This window comes from Triturus cristatus, chromosome 6 (genome assembly GCF_964204655.1).
Source record: "Triturus cristatus chromosome 6, aTriCri1.1, whole genome shotgun sequence".
Lineage (NCBI taxonomy): Eukaryota > Metazoa > Chordata > Amphibia > Caudata > Salamandridae > Triturus > Triturus cristatus.
Window position 1 is genome coordinate 378,418,391 of NC_140589.1, and position 23,998 is coordinate 378,442,388.

The window sequence follows — 23,998 nt, forward strand, 5'->3', positions numbered from 1 at the left end:
TTCCTTCAGGGCCATGGGATGCAAGCAGGGGGTCACATGGTCTGCCCCCCTGTCTGCATGCCCCCCCTTTCCTGCACGGCATGGACTTGACAGTTCATGCCGTGCATGAAAGGGCTTTGCACGCCATTGCAGTGCTTTTTTAAAAGGCACCACCATGGGAACTCCACAGGACAGCCCGCCAGACCACTAGATAACTCGGAATCGGGCAGGTGGTCGGTGGTGAGGTTTGGCAGTGTAGGAGCAGGGTGGTGGCATGGCGACCTACTCCCACACCGCCAAACCTCTGATCAGACCCTAGGCCTGTTCAGCATTTTAATACAAGTGAGTAACACTGGTTACAAGAATCGCGAAGCGAGACGGACAGAATTATTTCCCCCAGTAAAAGAATGGACGAGTCCCTGTAAAGATCAGCCCTTAAGTGAATGTTTCGAAGGACTCGTTACAGCAGACATTCACACAGGCCTGCTGCGCGTGGTTTCCAGCATCACAGAACCCCTGTAACGGGGCTGCTCAGGCTGTGCGGATCCCCAGGACGATTGGAACCTGGACATGGGTAATTCCATCTTCCACCTGCCTTATTCCCACAGCAGGATGCTGCCTCGTGAAGGAACACGGACTCGTGCTGCTTACAGCAGCAGAGTTGTCACGTCTGGGAATGATTTATGCCTCCATGTCAGTGTGAGGTGGAAGACAGATTCGCCGTGACTGCTTTCCCTTGCAGCACACTGTCTGGATACCCCCCTGGTTGCCAGTAAGTCTGGGATTCATTAGGGGACCCCAACCCACTGGTTATTTTCCCCCGTTTAGCCGCAGTGCATCTGAAAGGTTTTTTTTTGGGCTTCAGCATCACCTGTGTTCCACTGAGGTCTGCTTAGGAAATCCCAGAGCATTTGTGTTTGTTATGCTGACCTGCTGCTTTAATAAGAGTAATTAGGGTCTTGAGGAGAATTATTGCTATTCAGCAAAGCATAATGAAATCATTACTTAGCTCGCGTCCTCTAATCTGAAGCAGAGGCTTGGTGCACCGTTCACGCCTTGAGAGACGTCCCAGTAGGGGCCCTGCGCCTCATTGCGCATTCTATTCCAGTATATACGGTAGCTCTGCAGTTTACCGACGCCCACGTACCTTCATCATTAGCAGACAGTTTGCCATGGAGTACATCACCCGGCCCAGACGTGACCTCCACAGCTGAACAGAGGCTGAAAAATAAGAGCAGCTTGTGAATGCGCACAAATAAATTAGAGGTTCTTTCTAGCCATCAATTATTGGTCCTCTGAATTCTGATTTGCTCTTGTTAACACCACTGGGCTTCAGCCTGGAATTTGTAATGCTCTGCAGAGCTGCACTTCCAGACAGAGAGAAAAAAAACACAGCTCCTGTGAAAGACACAGATTCAGCTGGTGCTAGAAATAGAAAGTCTGCAGGAAGAAGGCAGCTCTGGAAAAACAGACTACAAAGACTCGGCTTGCGGTCTACTTCTGCATTCAGAGGAGCCCTGCTTAGCGATCCTGGCTCCAATGATTTAAACAATGACATAGCAGCATATCACACATGAATACGTTTCACATAAAAAAAACATTTGACACTACATGAGCAGTGGTTGAAGGTGTGCAGGGTGATGGTTTCTTGGCATGCTGTAGAACTCCCCAGTCAGTTTAGCTCTCACGTTGTGCAGTATGCAGATCTCCGTCACCATAGTTATCACTGCCACAGCTAGTAACAGACTTCCAGTAAAACAACAGAGACAGAAACAGACACACTGTTATTTTTGCTAGAAAGGACTATATAATCTCTGTTCGTTTTTTACCTCTCAGAGGAGGTAGCCAACACATCCACTTGACCTCGGAGTATGGCGGTTTCACACTACACCCGAACACTGGGTATCAGGGGACATTACACCTTAATAAGAGAGATTTTTCAAACACATATATACTGCTCTACAACATGCCTACTTGATTCAAAGGTGCGTCTTGGTGCTTGTCGCCGGCGTGTATTGTTTCAGATTAAAAAAACTAACAAACCAGGAGAAATATCACTGTCCACTCCACCGGTCACGTATAGTCCAATGTCTATAAACTTGTACACAACCGATGAGCCCAGAATAAGCCATTTTCAATTGGAATATCCACCACGAAACAGGACACACAACCATTTGTATTATTATGGACACATATATTCACACTTTCTCTCCCCTGTTTTGATGTGAGGGAAATATGATGAGGCAGAGGTAAGGGTGACTTTAGAAGATGTGGATGGGGAGATTGAGGTGATGATGCAACGAGGCTAAGTGGATTTGGCACATCAGAACCGAAAGCTATGCATGACCAGTGGCAGGCGGCAACCACTTACCTTCATCAGTAGTGGATAACTTGCCATGGGGTACATCACCCGACCAAGATGTGACCTCCACAGCAGAGGAGCTAAGCTACTTCATTGTAAGAATAAAAGTCACTGGCAGGCGTCCACAACCATTATAGGTCTGTGTTTTCACAGTATAGCTGTCAAACAGACCATTTGCTAACAATATATATATAGAGTGGGCTTTAGGTCCATTCACCCCTTTCAGCTAGCATCTTTCAGCCTTTTGCTTGAGGATTTGTCAAACACGTCTTGGCTCAACCCAGTGGAATATGCATCTCTAACCTAATGCTATTGGATGTATGAGTCTAACTATTGGTTCCACTTCCGGCTTGAATATAACTGCATAAGGGACTACTTCACAAACATAACCCTCTATGTCATCTCTGCTGACACACGTCCACCTGTCTCGCTCTACTGTGCCAATGCGACATTCTTTTAACACATTAAATCCAAACCTGTTGACTTTGTCAATGCTTGTTTTATTTGTTCCCTGAAGGTCCTGTCAGATTTTCAGGTCTGGCTTCACAGCACAGCTACTGAATGACCTAATGTGATCAACAGTAAATGTGCTTTAAGAAGCTCTCCTGGAAGAGGGGCGTTGGCTCCTGCCAGAAGCTGATCCTCCTCCCTGGTGGATTTGATTGGGCAGATGTGTGGTTCTGCAGAAAGAGTGGTGGCATTGCACAATTATGCTCAATAGGTTGGTCTGTGTTGGTTCCAGTAGCTAAACCAAGAATCAAGGCAATATGCATGATTGATTCACTGGGAAATATTATGCCATGTAGAACTTATCTGTTTACTATCAGAAGTTAAGACAAAGGGAGCAGACCTGAAATAATTATCGTGAAAAGCATATTGTAAAGGTAGTAGGCCTCTATGAATAGATTATAATTACACAGTGTTAAGGCCTGCAGACACGTATTTTCTAACGCAACCCCTAGATGAAATACAGAAGGCAGGAGCTTGAATGGTGCAGCCACATGAGCAATGGAGAAGGAAAAAGTTTCACACTGTGAATTCTCTAACAAGTATTATCGGAAAGAGGTTTACTTTGAACTGCTTGCAAAAATCATACAATTGGGCTTTAGATTGTGAACTCTCTGATAAATACAATAAGAAAACGTTTTACATTGCGAACACCCTGCCAAACTCTCCAGGCAGGGGCTTTACGTTTTGGACCCTATGAAAAAGCCAATAGGAAGAGGTTTCACATTGTAAATTATGAGCAATGCTATAGTAAGGCTTTATATGCTGTGAATTCAGTCAAATGCAATGGAAAGGGGTTTTACATTGTGAATTACATGACAAACCGCATAGAAAGTGGCTTTACACTTTGAACTATTCGACAAACAGAATGGGTTTTACAGTGTAAACTCACAGACGAAAGCAATAACAAGGCATTATACAATATAAACTGTCAAGTACAAAATGAACAGGTTTTGAATTGTGAACGCCATAACAAATACCATAGGCGGGATCTATACATTTTGATCAGACAAATAAACTAGGAAATTATTTTACATTGTGAACTCTAACAAATGCAATTGAAAGGCGTCTAATACAGAGGTAACTTTTCAGGTCAGGACACAGTAAATGTTTGGTGTCTCAAGGAAAAGAAATTAAAATTCATTTATACTCTGGTTCTTCCTAAAATGTTTTATGGAGACCTCTTGGCGAGACAACACGGTCATGTTTATGTTCAAGCCAAAAGGCTTACGTTTTTGATTTTCAAATGTGGTGACAAAGGCAGCAGGCCTCTCATTTTACATTGTGAATGACTTGACAAACAGTGTAAACTTCCCCTTTTTAATTGTGAAAATCCCCATGTTTTTCCAAATGGGCACATAGGACTATTGGTGTTTTTAGGATTACAGACTGCTGATATGCTAGCTGCCACATGGTCCTGCATAGACAACGGAAGTAGACTAGATTCACAGCGTTAGTTTCTCCCTGTGTTATTTCTTTGGGACATGTGATTTGCAACCTGGTTAATCTGCAATGGCCCAACAAAAAGGGTTCCCATTTTCAATCCCTCTTGAAATTATATAAATATTTGTCATTTGAGTAAAGTATTTAGTTGTGAGTGCATTAAATAACTGTTCCATTTTAAATAAAAAGCACTGGCTGGACATTCATTTATTTAATCTTGATGCTGCGTGTTGCTGTAGTCTGAAATCTATCACACAACACCTTGCCAATAAGCCCTGGTTTCTCTGGCTATCTACCCTTTTAGACAAGTGTTGGTCCCCCTTTTTGAGGGTGTGTGGCCAGGAGGCTCCAAGACACCCGAGGTGAAAGACCTCCATTGACACAATTGAGGCTAGTAATTTCTGACTGCTATGAGACCTCCTGAACCTGATTTTTCAAGTACAATATGAAGGGGCTTTACATTGTGAACTCAGTCAAACACAACAACAACAAGGGATTTTACACTGTGAATTCTCTGGCAAAAGCAATGCCAAAGAGTTTTATATGTTAAACCCTCTGTCAAATACAACAGGAAGGGGTTTTACATATCAAATGCCATAACAAACAACATAGAAAGGTGAATTACAAACTGAAGTATGTGACAAATACTATAGGTAGGGCTTTTCCATTGTGAACTCTCTGACTATTGCAATATGAAGCGATTTAGCACAAAGGTGCCATTTGAGGCCAGGCCACAATAAATCCTTGGAGCCTTAGGGGAAGATTTTAGGTTCACATCAATGTATACTTTGGATCTGCTTAAAATGTTTGATGGGTCTCTGTATGCAGAGAATATATGGTCATATTTATGTTAAAGCTGACAGTCTTACTTTATTGATTTTTAAATGTGGAGACACCGGCAGTAGGCCCCTTTTTCTCACATTGTGAATTACTTGACAAAGCCTGTAGGCCTAACCTAGCTGATCATGGAAAGCTTTACATGTTGCAGCCAGCTATTTTAGTATTGCTGACTTATATTTAGAGGCCGTTGGTGTGCAAATGTACACCTGGTACTACACAGTTAATGTGAATAGACTAAATGTAGTGAGTTAGTTGCCTCCTGGGATATTTCTTTGCGGTACCAGGTTTGCAACCTGCGAATCTGAAAGGCCTCTTTAGGAAGGCTTTCAATTTCCAGTTCCATTTGAAATCTTGTGAATATTTGCAACTAAGTGCTTTAAGTACGTAGTTTTGTACTCATTGTAGTGCTTTGCATTGGCTGGACACTGATTTATTATCACTTTTGTGTGTTGCTGAGTTTTGATTTTCTAGCCCACATCACGGAATTGAGACCGCCTCTGACTGCTTTGCCGCAAGAGCTAAAAGGGGTACTTGGTCCCTGGTTTGAAGGACCAAGGTACAGAGCCTCCAGGATACCACAGGAGAAAGAATGCCATTGACACAATTGGGGCTCAGGAACTACCAATTGATCTGGGACTCCCCAGACCGGATTTACCAAATACAGTAGGACGGGATTTTGCATAGCAAACTATTTGCAAAACATTAAAGTTAAGAGTTTTATATCGTGAACACTGTGACAAATACCCTAGGAAAAGGGCTTTACATTGCCTACTTTAACAAATGCAATAAGGATACGGTTGCCAACTCTGACAAATACAATAGAAGCAGGGTTTACAATTAACTTTCTGACAACTTCAATTAGAAGGAATTTTGGATTGTGAACTCTCTGATAAACACCATAGGAAGGTGGAGTACATTGTAAACTCTGACCAATGCAACAGGAAGTGGTTTTGAATGGTGAACTCTCTTGTAAATACAGTAAGTAGGTGATTTACTATGTGAACTCCAGGACAAACAACATAGGAAGGGACTTCATATTTTTAACTATCAGACAAATACTATAGGACAGGGGAATTGTACTGCAAACTCTCTCACAAATGCAATATGGGTTCAATACACGTCTCTTTTCTCGGCTGAACTAGAAAATGATTAATCTTTCCAGAGGGTGATCAAAGTTTCATGCCAATGTAGACACTGCTTCTTCCTAAAAAGTATGATGGTTCCTCTAGGGCAGTGATCTCAGGGAGATGTTTCTTTATTTTCATGTTAAAGACAAATGGTATGTTTTACTGATTATCACCACAATAAGTAAAGACAGTAGCCCTCTCAGTTTACATTTTGACAGACTTGACAAAACCTACAGACTTAACATTTTGAATTGTAAGAAACGCCTCATGTTTTCCAATAAGACCATATAGGACCATTGATATTTTTTAGTATTAAAGCCTGCTGTTGTACAAACTGCTACATCGTGCCTAATAGATAATGGGAGCAGACTAAATTTACAGGGTTGGTTGCCTCCTATGATATTTCTTTAGGGTACTATATTTGTTCCCTCTTTAATCCGCAAGGTCCCTAAAAGAGGGGTCTCAAACTGAAAGTTCACAATAATCTTGCAAATATTTGTCATTTGAAGTATATTATTTAGTTGTGTGTGCATTAAAGTACGTTTCCTTTTTAAAGAAAAGGCATTGGTTCGAAATTGATTTACTATGTGTTATTGTTACGTGTTGTTCAGTTTCTGAGTTTGTAGCAGCTCCCCGAGTCAGCCTTGGACTGCTCTGACTCACTACCAAGAGAGTCAATCTTTTCATTGTGATCTTATTGACAAATGATTAGGGGGAGGGGTTACATAGTGAACTGTCTGAAAAATGCAAGAAAAAGGTTGTTTAAATTGAGAATACTGTGGCTACTACAAAAGGAAGAACTTCAAACACCATACGGATGGGCTATACATTGTTTAATACCAAGAGATCTTCTGACACACCTCTAGTTCCTGTGGTGCTAGAGAAATCTCAGTTTCATTGTGTACATTTGTAATTTTGTAGTGTGAATTAAAGTACTATTTCCTTTGTAAAAGTAAAAAACAAAACTGGACATTGATTAATTAGGAATTATTGTGCATTTTGTGGATTTTTTCTAACTTTTATTTAACCCCTTTGGTTGCTATAATTTGTTCTTTTGGCTTTGAATGTGGATATTCACTTCCTGATATAACAAAGTGATAGTAATTCTTAAATTCCCCATAAACTTTGGCAATGTATTGCTGTAATAGCACTTGTTTGATGACCAATAACCTTTTACATTTGAATGCTGATAAAACTGAGGTGTTGGTTCTAGGGAATCATCCTTAGAGGAGTGGTAAAAGGCTTTAACCATTTTCATCTCAACGTGGATGGCACTTGCTAATCCTATGCCTAAAGACTTTGCTGTTAAAATGAAAAAGACTTTGTCACTTTATAGCCCAGCATGGATGGCACTGTGCTAATCCTATTCTGAAAACTCTGCTAGAAAAACAGACTTTTTATGTGAGCAGATTTGGAGTGTTGGTGGTACTGTTGAGTGTTCTATACAAAGGAGCTGCAATCCACCTAAAACTTAGAAACTACCTAGGGTTCCCTGCTCTTTTTTGCATAATTTATGCACCACTATAAGCCTTAAAGAGCATTGTGTTTACTTATACTGGTTAATGCTTTGTATCTGGACAAAGTTATACTTCTCTGATGAGCTCAATTCCGAGTGAAACACTTGTCAGGGGTTGGTTTTATTAATTTCAGGTTGGCTTCGATGTTATTTTACCAATCCAAATACTGTGCTTGGAGTGGTAAAAGGCTTTTGCCATTTTTGCAGCTCAGTGTGGATGGCACTTGCTAATCCCATGCCTAAAGATTATACTATAGAAATGCAAAAGGCTTGGTCACTTTCTAGCTCGGCATAGATGATACTGTGCTAATCCTATGCTTAAAAACTGATCTAGAAAATCAGACATTTTAAGTGAGCAGATCTGGAGTGATAAACAACATTGGATGGACATTCATATTTCCTTACAAATGTTATAATTGAGTTGTGAGGTACCTACAATTGCCCCTCACCACCTGCACTGAGCTAAGCCTTGATTCCTTATCAACATCTACTTGAAGTCAAGGAGACTTAACGAGGTCTACTTTTTGCTGTTTATCTTGTTTTTTTCAAGCACTCATTGCTGGGTAACGTAAGAATCCTTCCTTTTGGAGTACTTAGTGGCCCCACAATCTACTTTTCTTTGAAACCAGTTGTGACAATCCGAGGTTTACACTGTGGTATCTGCCAATTGCACAAATTTGATGAGATTTTATTTTTTTGCTACTTGAATTTAGAGGATCTGTGAAAGACTAGCGGCGGTAGCGGGGGACAGTGGCAGACGCGCAACCGCTCACTTACCGCTTACCGCTTACTTGTAGACTCAGGAGGTCCAATAACTGCTGGGTCTCCAGAGAGGTAACATTAGCGTGAACCTGCTAGCTTCATTGTCCACCAATTTTCTACCCATTGGGTAATCCGGGACTCAGAGGCTGCATCAGTGGCATCACATCGTTAATAAGTGCGGGGGTGGCAGGCCTAAAAGTATATGGTACTCTAGGAGAAATATATCTGCTCCTATGAGCAGTTGATATAAATATTTTTTAGGACTGTGTACTTGGCTGTGACTCTTACAGGTTACATGTAGCTCGCCATACATGGGTATTGACTAATACGTATGTTCTAATGTTTTTCTCTGATGAGAGGAAGTTTACTTGGGGTTTCATTACCCCATCTGTTCAGGTTTATGGGGTTTCATTTGTTTTGGTTATAGGTACACAAATATCACTCCTATATTTAGACCTCAAAGAGACGGGGAGATGAGACTTTGCAACTGGGTGGACAGGGGGGAAGGGGAACAATGGGTAGGACTCGCGAAAAGGGAGGTGATGCTACTGGCACTGCAGCTTATGCAGCCACCCCAAATCTAGTCATGGTTATCACCACACTTACCTGGAATATCAAGGGTCTTATCTCATCCACCAAGAGTCAAACTATGGCACTACATACCTCACCAGAGGCATGATGTAGTGGGTTTACAGGAGACCCATATGAAACGTTCAGAAGACCACTGGTTGTGACATAGGGCCTACCCTATAATGTATAGATCCTCAGCCCCGACTAAACACAATGGGGTGGCTCTTTTCTTTCACTCCTCCCTGAAGTTTCAGCCCAAAGGCACCAAAGTGAACAAAGATGGTAGGGTGGTAATGATTAAGGGTAGGATATATTGCCGCAAGTGCATGTTTGCTTCTATCTACGTTTCTAGCTCTAACCAAGCATTGTTCCTGAGTTCTGGTGTCAACATGGGCTGGGGGGGCATGTCACCTAAGGAGAGATTTTTTTTATGGGAGACTTTAACCTTAGCTGGGATTCGGGGACACAGACAGAGAGACAGACAGACAGAGAGACAGACAGACAGACAGAGAGACAGACAGACAGACAGAGAGACAGAGAGACAGAGAGACAGAGAGACAGAGAGACAGAGAGACAGAGAGACAGAGAGACAGAGAGACAGAGAGACAGAGAGACAGACAGACAGAGAGACAGACAGACAGAGAGACAGAGAGACAGACAGACAGAGAGACAGACAGACAGAGAGACAGAGAGACAGACAGAGAGACAGACAGAGAGACAGACAGAGAGACAGACAGAGAGACAGACAGAGAGACAGACAGAGAGACAGACAGAGAGACAGACAGAGAGACAGACAGAGAGACAGACAGAGAGACAGACAGAGAGACAGACAGAGAGACAGACAGACACACACACACACACACACACAGGATTATGTGTTTCTGAGAAAGACCCTTTCTTCAGCACTTCAGGCAACATCCTTCCACCCGATCACTATATCTGGCCACGCACCAGTCACGTTGACCGTGGCTTGGGACATTGCACCCTCAAAAAACAGATGCAGTTTTTTTCCAGCTACCCTAGTCCAAGACTGACAACTGCGAGAGGAATTGCGGAAAACCATTAGAGACTACTTCCTCTTGAATGACCAATGAGACACCAGCGCAGCCAACAACTAGGACTCTTTCGAGGATGTGTTTCGTGGTAAATGGTGTTTCGTGGTAAATGCATCACACTTACCTTGACACTAAATAAGCAAAGAACACAAGAGAAGTTAACACTGGAGGCAGAACTCCAAGCGGCAGAGCAGACACATAAGAAAAACCCTACTCTCGCTCTCCTGAGGAAAGTGCCTGCACTCTGAGGCATGATCAATGCCATTTACAATAATAGGGCTGAACTTACCCTTCTACGACTTAAACGCACAACATACTAGCAGGGAAATAAGGTGGGCACACACCTAGCTAGACAATTGCTAATTAAGAGGGAAAAGGAGTATATACGAGACATTGAACAAGAAGTGGGGGAAAGGGCAGCCACAGAAACAGACTAAGCTTAGGCCTTTGGTCGCTTTTACAGGGACCTCTATATGGCTGATGGCCACAAGGAGAAATCACAAATTCACTATTTGGATGAAGTGGAGCTCCCAAGGGCAATGGCAGTACAAAATGAGGTTCTGGGAGAGCCAATAGATGAGGAGGAGGTTCGTACAGTCAGAGCGAGTCTCAAGCCTCATAAATCACCAGGGCCCGATGGGCTCACAACACAATTTTACAAGACGTGTGGGGTGGAAATTATACCATTCTTAGTGAGCCTTTACAACTCCAAAGCAGTCTCATGGGTGGTGACTGCTTCCATGAGTGAAGCCCGCATCTCGATGCTACCCAAGCCAGAGAAAGATCCCCATCAATGTAGTTCCTACCGTCCAATAGCTCTTCTCAATCTCAACGCCAAGATATATACGAAAATCATAGCCATCAGATTGGAGGATCTCATGCCAGACTTTATACATCCGGACCAGTCCGACTTTATCAAAGGCCAACAATCACATGATACTTTATGGAGGGTCTTTCATCTGTTCAATAAAGCAACCCAAAAATAATGTCCGGCTGTTTTACTGGTGTTAGATGCCGAGAAAGCTTTCGACAGGGTGGATTGGCCTTTTTTATTCCACACTCTGGGAAGGTTTGTATTCTGTGGTCGATTTATTGCTATGATCAGAACTAACAACGCATGTCCTAGTGCCCGTGTCCTGGTCAATGGGGTGGGCTTTGATTTATTTCAACTGGAGAGGGGACCGCGACAGGGTTGTCCCCTCTTGCCATTATTATTTGTTCTCAGTATTGAACCCTTGGCAACTAGGATACGAAAGACACCCTCCATTCACGGCATTCCGTTTGGTACAGAGGAGCACAAGATCTCGCTCTTTGCCGGCGACATACTGCCGTCCGTTGCGACACCCAGGTCCTGTTTGGAAGTGGTACAGGCAGAGTTACAACGCTTTGAATAAGTGGTGGGTTTCCGTATCAACTTGACCAAATCCTACCTGCTTAATCTCATCCTGCCACAGCAGGAAATGGAGTCCCTAGTGACATCCGCCCCTTTTTAATGGGCCAAAAAAGATATAACGTTTCTAGGCATAAAGATTACCCCTAGAATCTCAGATCTTTTTAAGGCTAACTATCCCCACTCCTACAACAATTGAAAGCAGAATTCCGAAGATAGGCACCCATGTATATCTCTTGGCTGGGTTGTAGTCATGCCATTATAATGAATGTCTTACCTAGACTTTTGTACCTTTTCCAGGGCCTACCGATTAATCTGGACTGGGGGTTTCTGGCTACACTTAAATCTATGGTCATTCGGTTCATATGGCACGAGTGCAGGGCACGTCTCCCATATAAACAACTTCGACTCCCGAAGAGCCTGGCTCTGCTGGATTTTCATCTTTATCATAAGGCATACCAACTGCGAAAGATCTCTGAGTGGTCAGCCCGTGAGTCCGATAAACATTGGCTCCATATGGACAGGGCAGTGGCAGGGAGGTACATGTGGGACCTCCTATTGTAACCTAAGGTGGACCTTCCATTGAATGCCTACCTAAGTAACCCCACGAAGACTACACTTAAGGTGTGGGATGAGGTCAACAAGACATCTGCTTGGAGCATTTTCCCATCCCCATTCACACCAATCCACTATAATCCCACATTTCCACCAACTCTGCGCCCAAAACCCTTTGATGCATGAAGGGCAAGAGGATGCCTCACAACTTCAGATCTATTCCATAATTGTGATATTCTCACCTTTGAGCAATGTCAAAGTGTTTTTTATCTGCCAGCCACTGAATGCTATCACTACACCCAACTCTGACACTGGGTACTTGGCTCTGAATCGAAGGAAGCAGCAATCAGGGACCTCACACCCATAGAGCGGTTTGTGAAGTGCAGGAGCAGTTCAAAGGGTAGTATTTCATTTCAATACTCGCTACTACTCTCTATGCTTGTCACCCCCCTACCACAGCCTAGGGCTTTCTGGGAGAGGACTCTGGGAGACACAATCTTAGACAAGCAGTGGGACAGACTCTATAGAGATATACCCCAAATCAATCATTCGAAGGGGATGCGGGAGGCTCATTATAAAGTACTATGATTGGTACCTATACCCCACAAAATTGAAATTAATCTTTCCAACTAATTCCGATCTATGTTGGAGGAGATGTGATCAGTTGGCGGACTATAGACACATCTGTTGGGATTGCCCAATGATCCGTTCATTTTGGTAGGAAATCTTGGCACAAATTAAAGACATTCTGGATACCCCATACTAGAAGACCTTTACTTTGTACTCCTGGGTTTTCCTGCCGATATCCTCAAACACTAGACTATAGGCGATAGATCAATTCTTTGGTTTTGCTTGGGCACAGCAAAACTGGCGGTGGCTGCAGCATGGAAACAGAAAGAGGCGCCATCTATGACGTAATGGGATTCCCGCCTATGGCAGGCCCTCATGATGGGGCGCATGACAGCCGTTCTCTCTGAGTCATTTAAAAGTTTTGAATATATTTAGGGTCCCTTGGTACAATACCTCTCAAGAGGTCTTCCCTTGTGTGCATGCCCAATGTGAACACAAGCCCTTCACCTCTTCCAATTTTAGAAATGCCACCTGAGACTGACTTAAGGGAGGAAACTCCCCCTTCCCCCCACCAGGCACAGCGCTGCACTTCAGGGGATATGTTTCACATCTACTAATCTCTCCTAGGAATGATAGGTATTTCCTTGTGTACCTTGTTATGGGGATAGTTGGGCGGGGAGTGGGGTTTGCACAGGAAAGTAGTTCCATAATCATGTACATCACCAGCAATATTGTTTATTAGTGCTCTCTGTCATGGACACTTCCTAGGTGAGAGGCAACTGAGTTCTATAGATTGTACGTTTTGCAATATAGGGATGGTGATACATTGTATTGTACTGTTGTGTACGTAGGAAAATCCAATAAAGAATGTTTGACAAAAAAAAATATTGCAGGAGCTACCTCTTAAGTTTTATTATGCAGAACATTTGGGTAGAAGCTACCCTGATCACAATCCACTTCTGATCCACTTTGAATGGAGGAATAATAGAAGTAAGATCCCCGCATGGAGACTACAGGTGGCAGCGCTAGAAGATGCAGCATTTAGGTGTAAGATAGATGAGGAGATAGCTCCCCACTTTTGAATGACTATGGTCACAGAGACTGATGCTATGACTGAGTGAGAAACCACTGAAGGTAGTGATACAAAGGTACTGCATCACAACAAATTATGGAATCTGCAAAACTTTTGAGACAGACCTTACAACAGCAAAGGAGAACATACGTAAGTTGGAACAGGTAGCAACAAGTACAGAAGAATCTAAAGCAGAAATAGCTAAAGACAGAGATATGCATGCCCAGCTGACACACAGCCAAAAGCCACATAATTATAGGAAGCATGTGGCCATTAAGACAAGGTACAGGGAACAAAATAGGAAGGCTATTATCCTGGCTTATGCAACCAGATTCAAGGGGAATCTCAATTACTGAATTGCAAGATTTAACAGACCAAATTCAATATGCACTAACAGAGATCAATATAATATTCCATAGTAACTGAGCAGGCCTCTATGCTATGCTGGAGGCAGTACCTGATAGAGAATTAAGTGGATACCTAAATAACACACACTTATTCGGCTTGATCCCGGAACAAACAATGGGGATGGACGGCCTGATAATGGTTCAGGAGATCCGAGGGGCTATACTGAGTTTACTGAACGGAAACGCATCTAGCTCAGGTGGTCTGCCCACGACATTTTACAACACATATGTAGATGCCCTGGCATCAAGATTATTAGCGACATATGTAGCAGTGCTCCACAATGGGGACCTACCTAATACCAATACGGAAATCCTGAAAGTCCTCCTCCCCAATTCTGATTGTGGTTCTCTTAACAAGAAGGCATGTAGATCACTCTCAATGTTAAACATTAATTTCAAAATCATAAGTAAAATACCAGACTACTGCAAGTGCTACCAGAGCTAGTGCATCTGGACAAAAGCGGGTTTGTGCCCGGCCATAGTACTTCACCCAATATTAGGCAATTTCTAAAAGATTATTGAATCCATTTCAATTGACTCCCAGACCCAGTGGTTTTGCCAGTTGACCACAAGAAAGCATCTGACACGGTTAGGTGGGGATTCTTGCATGAGATTCTGTGGAAGGTAGGGATTGGGAAGTGCATGAGACAATGGGTTGCACTGCTTTATATAGACCCAACAGCCAGGGTGAAGAGAGAGAAGACAACTTCTGAGGTCTTTAATGTACTGTGAAGCATCCAGTTGGGGTGCCCTATACCCCCTTAATATTTGCATTGGTCATGTAAGCACTTGCTAATGTATTCAGGGATGGGGACCTGCCCTCGGAATCACAGTTGTGGGTATGCCACATAATATTTCACTGTATGCAGACAGAATCCTGATTTGCCTTAATGATGTTACCAACAGAATAGGAAGTGCCTTAAGTGTAATGAACACATTTGGTAAATAGTAGGGCCTTTGGGGCAACTGGAACAAGTAGTGTGTCTTTTCAATCACGCTACCTTAACGAGGGAGGAACTTTACAAAGATTAACATGGGGCTCAGGTGGGAATCGGATATGCGTAAGTACTTAGGCATACAAATTTATCACTAGGAGTAAGACATTACTGAGGGCAACATTGAGAAGGCAATAAGATCCTTAATAGGTAATACTGCCTTTTGGAACAGAGCACAGCAGCGGAGGAGGAACTCGGGGTGCCAAACTTCGAGCTTTACTATATAGCAGCCCAACTGCAGTGTACTGCACTGTGTTTTTAGGTTTAAATCTGTTTATTGAAACCAAGGATCTGACATCCCACCAACAAAATACAATTCCATATGTCATTTATCAGACCAACGGTTTAAGTTTTAACACCATCCCTTCCTCCTCCTCATCACCCTCCCCCTGTTCCGGGTACATAAGCAACAAATCAATAACCACCACAGTAAAAGCAAAAACAAAGAAGTAGGAGGAAGAGGACCGGGACCATATAGTATTTCAATTACTGCCTAACTGCACCCTATCGGGAGCGCTAAGTTTGAGTCGTAAGTCGTAGTAGACGTAAATACCTAGGACAGGTAAGTTCAGTAAATTCTTGAGATAATAAGCTAAGGAAGGGCTTCCATAGGTCTTGATACACCTCATCTTGCTATGCCAATCATACGAAAAGTCTCTCCTTCCTCAGGATATGCCAAAGCCTGTGAACCCAATTTATTCTAGTTGGTGTCTTTCCCGACCCCCAAAGGGCTATTATAGATTTTTTTTTTTATTATAAGTCCCATGGGTCTTTTAGTACATTATGTCCCAACATTCAAACAGTGCAGCTAATCAGGACATGATGAGGCACATAAGGGTTCCACATGTATACAATTTTATTTTGATAATCAAATTTATTTGCATTTGAAAAACCAAACATACAAAGCACAGCATGTAATTACATAACAAATCAAAGTCCATCTTTGGCAAAAAGCAAAAATCCCAGCCATGATGTAGCACCTCCGAGCATACCACCTCACCTGAGTAGAAATGTAACGAGGTAGGAGAAAGATCAAGCACGTGACTCAAGACAGTAGGTTTAGCCATTTGCCCCATACCTGAAGACATTTCTCAGGACATCCCTGGGCCTCAAAGAGGGGTTACTCCTGGGCCACGCACCAATCCACCCCTCGTCGCCACTTTTGTATAGTAGGGGGTTTGGCCTGAGCCCAGACTGCAGCGATGTCTCGCTTGGCCACCGCCACCGCAGGGCCCAGAAATTGCTTATCGGCTCTAGAGCCATCCAGACCATCAAATACACCCAGAAGAAGGCGTAGAGGATCATGAGGGACCTGCCACCCCAGAGTTTGTGTGAGTTCAGACACAACACCCGACAGAATGGAGCGAACCCAGGGCATAACCAGACCACGTGGTAGAAGTCTGCCGGGGCTTGGCCACATCGTGTACAGTCTGGGGAGGGGCGCAGTCCTGCCCTGTATAAGCGCGCTGGGGTGAGATAAGCCATGTGTAGGTAATATAGTTGGACGAGACGTATTTTAAAGGAGGTGGTCAAACTTTTGGGAGCCATAAGGGCGTCACGCCAGTCCGCCTCTTCTAGGGTCCCAGCCATCCCTCCCAGCAGGTTCACAGCGGGTCTAAGGTGGTAGGGCCATTGTTCGTGAGGGAGCGATATGTCTGTGACACCCCTCCTCTGCCTAAGTCCCCCATCATGACCTGGGCCTCCAGCAGACTAAACTCAGGGAGCGAGGTGCCTGGTGAAATATGTGTATGAAGGGCATGGCAGAGCTGTAAGTACTTATAAAATTGGGTGGTGTGAAGGGAGTGACGCTGTTGCAAATCTGAGAAGGCCCTGACGTGGTCTCCCACCCAGACGTCCTGAGGAGCAAGATCCCGACCCGATCCCACTGCCGGAAACCCTCAAGGGTCGATGTTTCATGCAGCCATGTGCCGTGCCATAGAGGTGTGTGTTGGGTAAGTCTCTTGCCCCATCTCGTATAGCACAGGACAGATCGCCAGGCCACTAGGACTGTCCTGGTGATGGGAGGAATTGCTTGCGGAATGGGGACCCCGTACAGGTAGGCTTGGATTTGTGGGAAGTCCATGGTGTGAAGCTCAACCCGGTAGGCCGGGCCAGACCAGTATCCATTGAACCAATCGTGGACAACTATCAGTTTGGTGGCCAAGTAGTTGAGGGGAAGGTTCGTCATGCCCATGCCCCCGTCGAAGGGAGGAATCCGGGCAACAAGCCAGGGCTATACGTGGTCTCCCACTCCCCCACAGGAACCTAGTAATTACCCTGTCAAAGTCTCAAAACCAACTACCCGGAAGATGAAAGGTGGTATGTTGAAGAATGTACAGGAAACGGGGGAGAATCATCATTTTAAAGAGCGCCCAAGGGGGTTGAGGGGAAGAGATTGCCAGCACTTAAGGTCGGTTTTGGCTTTCGTGACCAGGGGTGTGATGTTAAGGGCCCATTCCAGCTCCAGAAGCAGAGCCATCCAGATTACCAGGTACTTAAACAATTGTATCCGTAACTGCATATTAGACTGCCAATCAAAGCAGGCCCTCGAGGGGTGGAGGGGGATCAGAGTGGATTTCGCCGGTTTGAGTCGCAGACCCAATCCGTTCTCGAAGGCCTGGAGCACCTCCAAACAGCGTGGGCTGGAGCTCTCCGGATCAGCTAAAAAACAGAAGGACGTCGTCTGCGTATAAGGCAATTTTATCCACCTGGTGGGGATCCCAAGACCACCCCTGGATGTGGGAATCATTGCGTATGAGGCAGGCCAGGGGCATCGCAAGTGCAAATAGGAGTGGCGAGAGAGGACACCCCTGACGCGTGCCTCTTCGGATTAGAAATGCTTCCTAAATGGCTCCATTGGTCAGAACTCTTGCTTTGGGGTTGGAGTACAGGACATGGATGAGGTGTCTGAAGTGAGGGCCGAAGCCCATCGTGGTGAGAACGTCCTCCAAGTAGCCCCAACCAACCGTGTCGAAGGCCTTCTCAAAATCAATGAGTAGCAGGGCTAGATATGGTGTGAGGAGGTGGCAGTGGGCCAGGGCAAGGTGGAGACGTCGTATGCAGTGCCGGGTGCCACGCGCCAGCATGAAGCCACATTGGTCTGGATGGATCAATTTATGTGGCAGGAGACGGAGGCGTTGGGCCAGGACTGTGGCAAAGATTTTCATCTCTGTATTAATTAAAGAAATCGGACGGTAGTCCGCACAGGAGAGAGAAGGTGGCTGGGTTTTGGGAATGACCACTATGGTGGCTACATCTGTCACTGAGGGAAAGGAGACCTTCTCGGCGGCCACATGCTGGAAGAGGTCAACCAAGTGGGGTACCAATAGATCTTGATATGTCGCATAATACTCTTGTGGGAAACCATCTGGTCCCGGTGTCTTTTCTTTAGTGCTGCAGGGAAATAGCCCCGTAGTACCTCCTCTGGGGTAAAGGGAAGGTCGAGGTCTGTCGATGCAGCCTGAGCTCCGCTATGTCTAGCAATTCGACCAAAGAAGCCCCAGGGGGCCGGGCTGAATAAAGCTGGGCATAGTTTCCCGTGAAAACCTAGGCAATGGCCTTCGATGTGTGGTGGTGGGTTCCAGCAGCGTCTCGGATTTTGGGGATAATTCTGTTAGCCTTGGGGTAAGAGACCAGGTTGTGGAGCAATTTTCCATTTTGTCACCCCACCCGTACACTTGGGCCACAGAGGAGCGCCACAGCGTCTTGGCCGACTCCAGGGAGACCTTGCGGATCTCAACTTGGAGCGCCGCAAGTTGTCTGGCGAGGTGAGCGTCATCTGAGTCTACAAGGGTTGATTCCAGCCACGTTGCCTGCGCCTCAAGCTAAGTAAGGCGAGCAGCCTGCGCCGCCCGCTTCTTGTGCACCAGACCTCTGGCCACGCCACGTAAGGTGGCCTTACCAGCCTTCCAAAGTGTTCCCGGGGAAGGGACTGAACCGTGCTTGGTAAGGAAATAGTGCCACAATTCTACAGTCTCTGCGTCCTGTAAGAACCACGCGTTCAGTCGCTAGACCGTCCGCGTCCCCTCAGCAGTGCCTCCCAGGCAGAGGGAAATGGCGGAGTGGTCCGAGATGCCACGGGGGAGAATAGAGACGCCGTAGACCCGTTGGCAGTCGGTGGCAGGCAGGAGGATCAGATCGATTCGAGAGTGAGTGTGGTGGGCCGCTGAAGTGTGAGTGTATTGTTTACCCCCGGGGTTCCAAATCCTCCAGGCGTCACACAGAGCGAGGGCAGCTGTCCAATCTGACAGCTGCTTGGAGCAGGTTAGGTGCAACGAGGATGGGTCACCCGTTGTGTCTAGTGACGGTTGCATAACTACATTAAAATCCCCCCCAATTATTGTCTGACCCTGTGGCATGAAAAAGATTACCTCCGTAAGGTGATGGAGAGTAAAGTGTAGCAGGAGGAATGTATGTTGATAATAGGTTTAGGACCTAACCTTCAAGCTTACCGGACACGGCCACGTAGCGGCCCTGCTTGTCATCGTCACGTGTATAGAGGTGAAGGGAAGAACTCTTCGGGTTAGTACGGCTGTCCCTCGTGAGCCCCGCGCAAAGCCAGAATGCCACACTCTATCGAACCCGTATCTTGCCAGAAAGGAGCAGTGGGTTCCCAGGAGATGAGTCTTCTGAAGAAGGAGCACGTCAGGCACTTGGCGTTGGGTGTACTTGAGGACCGCTGTACTCTTGATACGGTCCAGCAAGCCATTCACGTTCCACGACAGAACATGAAGGGGTCTACCGTGGGTATGCATCTGTGCAGTAGCTAATGTGGGGACATGGAGGACCCAAGGAGCCTGGATCCCAGGGGAAGTGGTGCATCGCGACTAGAGTAGGAAAAGGTGGCATGTGCAAGGTAGTATGTCGGCTGTCTGTGGTGATGGTGTGTGTAAGTGGTAGGCTGTCATGGAAAACAGAAAACAATGGCCCAAACACGGAAGACAAAGGCTTGAACAGAGCCTGATCCAAAACAACTTTAAAAACAACAACGGTATCCTTCCCCAGACCCCTCCCACCTCCCCCCACCCTATACTTACGAAACTGAAGCATCTGTCGCCCTGGCTAAAACGCTTAGTAGGGCAGTTTGTGGCAGCAGTGGACCCCTCCATAGTGACAGATGTAGACGGTCCGCAACCTGTGTCTACGTAGATAACTTTCCCGGGGGATCTACTCCGATATCGGCCCGATGGGCGTTTGCCGATCACACTGTCGCATATTCACTGAAGTCCATGAGCGTGGGGCTTTCTAGAGAGGTCTGAGTCTGACAGGGAAGGGCGCAAGGCCCCGGACGGATCCGGTTCTCGGCTCAGGTGATCCATGGAATTGGCACGGCTCCGGTCCTCAGGAGCGGGGGGCCCCCCCTGTGGTGGATGACTGGGTCCCAAGGCTTGGCGACCGTGATGCCTCCCCCCGCTGCGGCCGAGTACGTCTCTGTTGTTGCTTGGGAGGAGGCAGACTGGTTTGCTGAGGGCCGGATCAGTCAGAGGGTGAAGCCGGTCGTATCCGCAGGGGCCGCTCCTCAGTGAGCCAGGTCCAGGCCGCCCACCTGCGGGGTGTCGAAGAAGATGTTTTGCCCTGAAAGACGACTCGGAGGTGAGCCGGGAAGAGGAGACCATATCTAAGCCCAAGATTACGGAGCTTCTGTTTGACGTCCGCATAGGAAGGGCGCTGGGCCTGTACCTCCCTTGTGTAGTCTGGGAAGAGCATAATGGTACTATTGTGGTACTTCAGTGGGCCCTGGGCTCGGGCCGTGCTGAGGATGGCAGCGGTGTGGGGCCTGGGGGGGGGGGAGGGGAGGTTTAGGCACCAAAGAACGGTGGGCGCGCTCAATTTCGAACCAGGCTTACAGGGCCTCTTTAGGCATCCAGGATTTCAACCAGGTCTCAATGAAGGTGGCCGCGTGGCCCTCTTCAACCCCTTCCTGAAACCCCATCAGTCGGAGGTTGTTTCGCCGTTAGCAGTTTTCGGCGTCCTCCGCCCGACGCTGTAGCTATGATGTGTGGTTCTGCAGGCGGGACACCTGGGTCTTCAGCTGTCCAAGTTCGTCCTCGACCGTAGAAAGACGGGACTCCGCCCTCCGAGATCCGAGCTGTGGCGTTATGAAGATCCTGGCGTATCAGGGCCATGTCGACCCAGACCTCTCCGATCTTACTCTCTACCGACGCCTGGGAGGCGCTGATAGCCTGCAGGATGGTCGAGATGTCAGTCCCAGGAAGGGAAGAGCCCCTAGTCGCCCCGTCCGTTGGGTTGCGATTCGTGGTGGTATATTGGTCCATCTTAGTCTTAGTCTGCGGAGCGGAGGTCTTAGAGGCACGATCCCTACCCATCGCTGCCGCAAGCGTAGGAACTCAGACGCCCACATGTATACAATTAAAGTCTTTTTTTCTAGCTGCTCAGCAGCTGAGATAAGTGTGTTTATCTTTCTCTGGTGTTTTTTTCCCTCGGTAGTTCTGTCTTTTTAAAAAACAAATCTTTTTATTGATTTTAATCATCAAATAGTCACATGTATTAGTATTTATACATTTCAGTTGAATAGTCACAGGGCTAGTATAGATTGATGTGCTGCACCCAAAGCTGATGCTATGTGTCTCCCTCTTCTAGAGCATAACGGGTATGTGAGTGGATTAGAGAGACCAAGTATTATGAAGGTAGGACATCTTAGCAATTGGGTGTCAAAGTGCATGTCGATATCATTAATACCGCATCCCAAAATTGAAATAATTAGGGACACTCCCACAATATATGCAATAATGTCCCCAATGATCCACATCCCCTCCAGCACCTGTCACTTAATTCTGGTTGTATCCGATGTAACCTCTCAGGTGCAAGATACCAATATGAGGCTATTTTTGTTGTGGTCTTGATACTAGCCATATTTGATGCCACATGTCGTGTCCTATAAAAAACGTCTAGCCATTCCTTCGGTAAGAGCTGTCTGCCCACTTCTTTCTCCCACCTGAGCTGCAAGGGTGTCTTCGAGTTCTCCCCCTCTCCTCTAAGATGCACATATAATTCTGTAATCAGGCCCGGTTTGTAGCTTTGCGAATCAGCCATTTCTCAAATGAGGTTAGGGGGCGTAGCGCTAAATCTCTTATCGAGGGCTGTGAAAGCCAATACCTAATCTGCGTGTATCTGTATCTTTCTGTCTCACATGATATGTGGTCCTATCTCTCTGTAGATCATCTAGGGGTAAAGGCCCTCGACATCAAAAAAATGGGCAATGGATTGACACTCCGGCCCCTGCCAAACCCTATATCCCCTGGCGTAAAATCCTGGCGGGAACTCACTGTTCCCTACCACTGGGGTGAATGGGGAAGGAAAGGAAGTCAGTTCTTTAGAAGTAGCTACTCCATCCCAGGCCTGTAATGTAGAGGATGTAATCATAGACAAGTAGAGATTGGTGGGGCACTGTGGGCATGTCAGAAATGGAATCTTCCAGAAATCCATGCCCACCAGGGCTTGTCCATAAAAAGCCACCACTTTTCAGGTTCCGGTCTCGACCACACCACCAGGAACCTAAGTTGGGCTGCTCTATAATACTGAAGCAAGCACGGGACACCCAACTCTCCCCGCGACGTGTGTTCTCAGCTACGCTCTCGGCTCAATCTGGGTCTCTCACCCGCCCAAATAAACTGTTGCAATTCTCTCTGTAATTGACCCAACATTCCGTTTGGAGGCTGTATTGGGAGGGTTTGGAACAGATATAATATTTTGGGTAATATTGTCATTTTAACAGCTGCAATCCTCCCAAGCCAAGACAATGGGTACAATGTCCAGCGTGACAGGTCCCCCCTCCCTCTCCGCAATAGGTCTTGGTAATTTAATCTCGATACCTCCTCTATTGTTGGGGCAATTTGTAGACCCAGATAGGAAATAGCTTGCAGGGCCCAAGTAATGGGGAATGCCTCTGCTATATTCTCCCGGGTTTCAGGAGCAACTGTCAGGTTGAACGCCTGGGATTTAGAGATATTTATATATAACCCGGAGACCTCTCCAAATTGTTGAGCCTCATCCAAGAAGCCCGGGAGTGGCCTTGCCGGTTCCCCTAGTGCCACCAGTAGATCATCTGCATACAGGGTGATTAGATGCTCTTCCCCTCCGAAGTTCACCTCCTTCACCCCTGACCCTCACTCTCTGGCAAATGGCTCCATATACAGAGAAAACAGAGGGGAGACAAAGGGCATCCCTGGCGAGTGACCCACCTAATCGGGAAGCGTTGTGAACTGTGTCCATTTACCCTAACCGAAGCCACTGGAGAATCAGAACCACTCAGCACCCACCCTTGAAATCTCTCTCCCAAGCCGAAGTGAGCCAGCATCTCCATAAGAGGCCAATGGACCCAATCAAAGGCCTTCTCCACGTCTATGGAAAGCAGCATAGCTTTGCCCTTCTTACGAGTGACCTTGTCTATCAAGTGAAGGATCCTTTTCCTGTTGTCTGCACACTGCCTGGACGGAATAAACCCCGCTTGATCTGGCTCAACTAAACCTGGCATCAGCGGACCCAGACAAGTTGCTAGTATCCCTGTTAGCAGTTTCCAGTCAACATTCAGGAGTTAAATGGGTGAAATGGGCCTATAAGACCCACATTGAAGTTTATCTTTCCCTGGCTTAGCTATAACCGTAATGGATGCTTCAGCCATCGATGGTGGTAGAGTGCCTGGGACCTCAATTGAGGTAAAAACTGTGGTTATTATTGGAGCCAGTTCTTTACAAAAAGTTTTATAAAAGGCGGCGGAAAAGCCGTCCAGTCCATGGGACTTGTGTGATTGTAATTGGGATGTCCCGGATATTACTTCCTCTATTCCTATGTGTGCATCAAGGGCTTCTGTTTGATGTTCTGATAGGGT

At 46.0% G+C, this 23,998-nt stretch overlaps 1 protein-coding gene across 2 annotated transcripts in view; it reads right to left on the bottom strand.

Annotated features, from left to right (window-relative positions):
* TRAPPC12 (trafficking protein particle complex subunit 12) overlaps positions 1 to 23,998 on the bottom strand; it is an 820,049-nt gene that overhangs the window by 125,849 nt on the left and 670,202 nt on the right. For both annotated transcript variants that reach the window (XM_085610773.1, XM_085610772.1), the window contains one exon: positions 1,127 to 1,200. In XM_085610773.1, coding sequence (XP_085466899.1) covers positions 1,127 to 1,200 — 74 coding nt within the window. The remainder of the gene's footprint in view (positions 1 to 1,126; positions 1,201 to 23,998) is intronic.